We start from the raw sequence: 6,566 nt of genomic DNA, 5'->3' as shown, positions 1-6,566 counted from the left end.
TCAGCGTTCGTCACGGTTGGAATCGTCTCGAGAACCTCCTCCCGAAAACCTATCCCTGAGCCAGCTGAAGGGTCCAGAGCTACTGGTTTGTTGACCAGAGCCGGAGCCAGAGCCAGAGCCGCCGTTGCCATTGCCGTTGCCGTTGGCATTATTGTTCCCCCCATCACGGCGGCTGCTCTGCGTCGGACTGCCTTGCCGCTGGCGCACCCTATAATCCGCAAACGAGGACATTCTAGGGCTCGTAGGAGACGCCGAGGTTCGAGAGGCTCGGCGCTGCATCCGTGAGGTGTCATAGCCCGTGCTGGACGCCACTCCCCATAACCGGTCTCTCTCCCTCTCGCGCTCCTGCTGCCGTTCCCCGCCCCGGTCCAACGGAATTCCCCAGATGCGGTGTCTCTCCTGCTCGCGATCTTGCTGCTGCTGCCGCTCTTGCTGCAACGACGAGATGCTCCGCATGGCCTCGTTCAGCCGGCTCTGGCTCTGGCTCGGGGGGCGAGAGTACTGAGGCCGTGCTGCTGGAATCGGAAGTGGAAAGCTACGGGTGAAGGCGCTCCCTGTAAATGGCTCCCCCGTCTGTGGTGGTGGGTATGCATCGGAGCTGGGTCCCGCGCTTGTCGCTGCGGTCGCGCGTGCATTTGCTTGGTCATTGGTACGGTTGCTGTTGTCGCCGCCAGCCTTCTCGATGGATGCTCGGCAAACCGGGCACGTGTTGTGTTCTTTGAGCCACAGCACGACGCATTCTTCGTGGAACCAGTGCTTGCAAGGCAGAAAGGCAGCTTCATCACCCACTTTCATGTCGTCGATGCAGATGGTGCACTCCGTCTTCGAGTCGCCTTCCAACATGGAGTCCACTACCGGTCGTCGATCCAGGTTGGCAAGAGCCTCGCTCGACGCTGGTGGCGCGGCGTTCGATGTCGGGTGCGCCTCCATGAGGTTCGTAATGATTTGGTCCAGTGCTTCCTGAGAATAGACGGCATCTCCAGAGATGGCGTGTGCCGGGTTGAACAAGTTCAATATCTCCTGCAGCCCCCTCGCAAATCCGGGGGTAGCGCCACCCGCCTCTCGACCTCCTACAGGAGGTGACACGTCCCGAAGAACATTGGAAAAGAAGCTACATAGGCGGCAATAGGAGGTTAGCTACTGAGACAAAAGGCGTATCCGCGGAGCTAGAGGAAGAGAGTCAACTTACGTCTGAAACAGGTCACCGTGGTGATCGTGACCAGGAGACCCAGGCCCGAAAAAGCCAGACGAAGGACCGGAGAAGATGGTGACAGAGGCGCTACCACTACCGTTGACGAATGTAGCACGGTGGATATGAGGATGAGCATGTGCCGGCCGCGGTTCATCTGCTCGCGGTCGAAAGCCGTCGGCCGGCCGTTGCGTGGGGGCGAAATCCTGGATCATGCCGAGAAAGCGTTCTATCACTGGGTCGACGGCGGGATCATGGTGCTCATCACCTGGACGCACCCTAATGCTCCGGCGAAAATGGAATCCGTGCGGCCCAAGATGCTCTTCAATATCAGCTTCGTCGGGGTCCGAATCCATGTCGTGGTGCTGGCCGCGGCCGCGAGTTTGGTGATGGTCGTCATCGTTATCGAAGGCCCCGATCGGATACGACGGTGGTTCGGTAGATGACGTTTCTGAGCCGCCAAAGTCTCGAGGGTCATTATCCGGGCTTACCTGTACGTCAGGTTAGACAAGCCGCCTAAAGTCAGACTGAGAACACAGGGAGAGGAGAAGAGAGATAGAGAGAGGGTCGAGCGAAACGTACGATTTCTGTGATGTCGCTGTCGCAGCTGGGGCACAGCAAGCCCTGCTCGTCGCGGTACCACTCGTGAGAGCAGGCGTGGCAGTAGACGACCTCGCGACCGGCGGTTGCGTCGAGATGTCGATGTTCATGTCTGCCAAAATCCATCTTGTCCCTCCAGTCTGCAGCCTGCGGTTATGCGCAGTCAAGGCGCCGAGTTCGCCCAACGGTAACAGTGCAGCAGGGCGAGCCGCACAGACAGCCAGCAGCCCAGATCGCCAGGCGTTGAATTCCAGCGGCCAAGGGCAGCCGAGCTATAGAACAGACGAAGCTGCGTATTTCCGGATCGTGGTCGGTCAACGAGCGCCGTTAGATACGCTATCGCCCGGTCGAGATTACCAAGTGCCTAGCAGGGGCCGCCTGCACAGGCAAAGAGATTCACGGTCGGAATGATCGTCTCGTGGGAATAGAGCTGAAATATAATCAATGAACAAAAACTCCCGCGATGGCGCTCATCAAGAGGCAAACGAGGGGTGGCAAGCGAACACGCAGCGAGCGCGCACGTTAAAAGGTCGGAGAAAAGCCGCAGATAGGGAAGAAAAAGAGGTGTGTGTGTGCGGAAGATGGCGAGAGGCCGTAGGTGGCACAGTAGAGGTCCTGGAGGATGATGACGTGAAGATGGCCGCAGCCTGGCGGTGACGGCGATGCTGGAGGTCGCAGGATTCTTCAAGAGGACGACGTATGGCTGCACAGGCGATGAAGAGGAGAAGAGAAAGGAAGGAAAAGGAACGAAGAAAGGGACCGGAGGACCAGCAGGCAGATGAACGAGGCGAAGAGTCAGAGTCAGTCTCGAAGCAGCAGCCGAGTGCTGATATGTAATTCTAAGGTAGGTATTTTCAGGTGCAGGTGGTGCAACGCAGGTTGGCGGCCATGATTTGCTGCTAGCGGCGCAGTGACGTTTCGTCAGGGCGGAGCAGCAGCGAGTGCCACTGCCGTTTAGCGCCGGTAGCCGCCTAGAGGTGCCTGTAGGTGCCTGTAGTCCGTTCTTGAGTCCTCCGTACATGTACTCCGTACTGTGCTCCAGATTGCCGGGCGGATTCATGTTTGTTCAGACTCATCTATTCTGGATCGTAGATACAACTGTTTTGAGGCAGTGAATGGGCGACGATGTTTGTTTGATACCATCCGGACAAACACAACAGTCACGCACTGAGAGTTTCGTCAGGCAGTGCCCGCAAAGGCTACAAAGCATCGGATCCCAGATGGCCTCCGAACTGATTTCTAATTAAGGTACCGGTACGACCCAGTAGGCTGAAGTTTGCCTGGCTTGCGCTGTATTCTGTACCACCAGAATAGCCCATCTAATGCCTCCCATGGCGTTTGTTACCTCAACTGGGTCTAGAAGCAGCTTGCAGCATGCAGCCTCGACAAATATCACATATCCATCACAACAAGTTGGGCACATGCAAGCCAAGGCAGACCGAAGCAGCTGAGTTGAGAAGTAAACCTTTATCTATATAAGAATAAGTTAAGACTATGCCTTGGCTTGGTTTACTGCGTCTGATTTGACGCCCTTCCTTGCCGTGCTGCACAAGAGGCTGGCTGGCCACTGCTACATCCCAGGCTACAAAGAGACGTTAAAGTGTCTGGTCCCAATTGGACTTTGGGTGCCAACATGAGCATACATGATCCAATTCGAATCAGCAAATCCTACATCGCTCGCAGGCAACACTTTACAGAAAGGTGGACTCATCTTCAGCCGCAGGGTCCTCAGGTACAGATAGCCCCCCAACATTGGAAGTCAGTTGGAGCCTGATACCAGCCTGCTTTTTAAGACGAACCCCCTTGCAGATCTCCATGCATCTGCAGAATGAAATAGACCCCTCAATCTCGCCCTTTTGGAGGTTTGAATTAGGCTCGCAAGGCTCTGATAAGGCTGGAGTGCGTTTTGCTGCTGCGCCGTTAGCGGGGTGAGATGCTGGAAGGAGCCTCTCGGAATCTATCTGTCTCCTGTCAGCACGGCTCCAGATCCTGCACAGCAAATGCCATAAGCATTTTGGGGGATTTCCTGGAGCCTGATACACGGCGTTCTGAACGTGTTCTGGATTCGGCGCCGTATTCCCGATTGCAAGGCATTCATACGGCCCTCCTATCCACCGTCTCACGACGTGCGTCACTTCTTGCAGATGGCTGGTTTCGCAAGCCCGTCTCTCGCAGAATTGCAAATCCACCAAGATCTTAACGTCCCAGATCGAGTGATTTATGGCCATAAGTGGCAATCGTATTGTCCAGGGTTCGCGGTGGAACAGTCAACGTCTCCCAGATAGAGGTCGCTCAATATCAAATTCGATAATCCATGAGGTTCAAGGTCTGATTTGTTCGTATGGCTTTGTACAATTCCGTCTATTATCATTTCCCGCCCTACTCCTTCGTGCCGTTTGCCTGCTTCAGCTTATCCTCCTTGTCCCACTCAATCAACTGCTTCGACCAGCTTTAAATCACCAAGACGTTAGCAAGACTCCCCTCCAGCGATTCCCCATGTAAACCGCGCGCGTAAGAAACGTACTATCGGCTAGGATGCCACTCCCACGGCTCCGGCTTGTGCGCCCATCGTTCCCTGTCGGCGCTGAACTTCCACGTAATGGCGACGATGCCGAACATGGCGACGCCGGCGATGAGCGTGTTGGCGCGCCAGTTGGCAGGCTGGGCGTACCAACCACCGGCAGGCGACCAGACGTGCTTGGGGTAACTGTTCATTTGATTCCCGGCGATTAGGACGAGTTGTTCTCGCGAGGGTGGTATAATCGAGCTTCGTTCGATTCGACGAGTGTCAACTTACGGGACTTTTCCTCCGCCACCCTGGACATTTAGTTAGCTAGCATTCTCTTGCGCGGGTCAACTGATTCCGCAACTCACCATTTTGAAAGACGTATCAATTGCAGCGGATAACTGGGCAGTTCTGCTATCCAGCGCTTTCAAAGGATCATACAATCAAAGGCCCAAGTTGGAAGACGGAAGTCCCGCCAATAGCTCAGCGAGAGCGAAAAACGCCGGGCCGAAGTAATTCCGCCCGCAAAGTGGGCGCCAAGGGTCGCAAGTTTGCGAAAAAGCAGGTGGGCAATGGCTCACACGACTTTTTTCCGCCGGGCAGCATTAAATCGACGCAACGACGAACTTGTTTGGCTTCTTCTCGACGAGGCAGTTTTCCGGGACAGCGCAGTTGTCTGATTCCCTTTTGCCTCAGCTGCGGTTCCCTCCCAATTTGCCCCGTTTTTTACCTGCTTCTGTGAAGGCCTTGCTTGCGGGTCGTAGCATTGAGGCTGAGGGGCACCGGCTTAGAGGGGGATTTTTTTTTCTTTCATATAATTCTCTTTTTCTTATACTTCAACATCAACCTCCCACATGAAGAGAATACGACCCTCACGATGGAGCGGCCAATTGCTCCAGGCCCGCCGCGGCCCCGGCATCCCAGCCGCTAGGACGCCTCTCTGCCTCGCCATCAGATGCCAATCGACCTCCTCCGTCCCCGCGAGCGACTCCTCCTCCTCCAACAACCTCGACTCTTCTTCCGTCCCTCCTCCTCCTCCTCTGCCCGACCGGGCCCCCCAATCCGCCAAGCTCGCCGCCCTCCACGCCCGCCTCTCCCTCTCGAAGAAGATCCCGCTGCAGACCCTCGCGCGGGCCCTGGTCACGCCCTCCGCGGACGCGAACCCAAACTTCAACAATGCGAACCTGGCCTACCTGGGGAGCACAATCATCAACTTCCACGTCTACGAGTACCTCGTCTGCAAGTGGCCCCGCCTGCCCATGGCCATCCTGTACGAGGCGCTGAGGGCCTACGCCGGCGCCGAGTCGCTGCAGCAGATCGCCAGGAGATGGGGCGTCGAGGCGGCCGCCGCGCCCGGGGAGGAGGTCGACCCGGGACTGCTGCAGTGGAAGGCCGGCGAGGGCCATGGCGTCAACACCCGCTGGGGGTACATCCGCTCCGAGGCCGCCAAGGGAAAGGCCTGGAGGCGAGGGCTGAGCAGCCGCGTCGTCTTGGACAGTGACTTTGGCGACCAGGTCAGCAGCTCCGCCGACCCCGAGCGGCTAGAGTACAACACCCTGCAGGCCGAGGCCTTTGGCTCCGTCGTCCAGGCCGTCATTGGCGCCATCTACACCCACTGCGGCCGCGACGAGGCCAAGGCGTTCGTCAAGTCGCACATCCTGTCGCGGGAGCTCGACCCCTCGAAGCTCTTCCAGTTCAAGCTGCCCACCCGCGAGCTGGCCATGCTGTGCGCCCGCGAGGGCTTCGAGCCCCCCATCGCGCGCCTGGAGAGCGAGACGGGCCGGCTGTCCCGCACGCCCGTCTACGTGGTCGGCATCTACAGCGGCAAGGAGAAGCTGGGAGAGGGCGCCGGCGCCAGCCTGGACGTCGCCCGCCGGAAGGCGTCCATGGCGTCGCTCAAGGCGTGGTACCTGTACAGCCCGGGGAACAAGGTGCGGGTGCCCAGTGACATGTTGGAGCAGGGCGCCAGGCCATGGACGGCGCCGCACATTGATATCGGTGAAATCATCTAAGCGCTGTTTGACTTACCCTGGCATTAACATCTTGCCCACAAAAGTCAATTCGGTTGGGGTCGGATATCTCAGGTATATATATGCGTGTATATACATGTACGAAGTGAATGAAGAAGCAAGAAAAAAAGAGAAGCAAAAAAGGGCAACGGAGCGATGGTCGGGTTCTTGCAAGACGGGGATGGACGGAGAGCATGTATGTTTGGGTTAGAGAAACGTCGCCCTCCACTGTATAATACAAAACATATTGTAAAAATAAGCC

The 6,566-nt window shown here is 57.1% G+C and overlaps 3 protein-coding genes across 3 annotated transcripts; 1 reads left to right on the top strand and 2 right to left on the bottom strand.

Moving 5' to 3' along the window:
• BBK36DRAFT_1171449 (hypothetical protein) lies at positions 1 to 1,915 on the bottom strand (the record flags this gene model as incomplete). The annotated part of the gene is made up of 3 exons (XM_024895572.1): positions 1 to 1,111; positions 1,190 to 1,680; positions 1,772 to 1,915. The coding sequence occupies 3 exons, from the start codon at positions 1,913 to 1,915 to the stop codon at positions 1 to 3; spliced, it is 1,746 nt and encodes a 581-aa protein (XP_024747325.1).
• A 2,253-nt stretch (positions 1,916 to 4,168) lies between these two features.
• On the bottom strand, positions 4,169 to 4,504 carry BBK36DRAFT_1171448 (hypothetical protein; the record flags this gene model as incomplete). Its single annotated transcript, XM_024895571.1, has 2 exons — positions 4,169 to 4,238; positions 4,314 to 4,504. The coding sequence occupies 2 exons, from the start codon at positions 4,502 to 4,504 to the stop codon at positions 4,169 to 4,171; spliced, it is 261 nt and encodes an 86-aa protein (XP_024747324.1).
• Positions 4,505 to 5,149: 645 nt separating this feature from the next.
• BBK36DRAFT_1143709 (ribonuclease III) lies at positions 5,150 to 6,307 on the top strand (the record flags this gene model as incomplete). Its single annotated transcript, XM_024893619.1, has 1 exon — positions 5,150 to 6,307. The coding sequence occupies one exon, from the start codon at positions 5,150 to 5,152 to the stop codon at positions 6,305 to 6,307; it is 1,158 nt and encodes a 385-aa protein (XP_024747323.1).
• Between the last annotated feature and the right edge of the window lie 259 nt (positions 6,308 to 6,566).

The sequence above is a fragment of the Trichoderma citrinoviride genome, assembly GCF_003025115.1.
Source record: "Trichoderma citrinoviride strain TUCIM 6016 unplaced genomic scaffold BBK36scaffold_12, whole genome shotgun sequence".
NCBI classification, from domain to species: Eukaryota; Fungi; Ascomycota; class Sordariomycetes; order Hypocreales; family Hypocreaceae; genus Trichoderma; species Trichoderma citrinoviride.
This window is presented reverse-complemented; position numbering and strand designations above follow the sequence as displayed.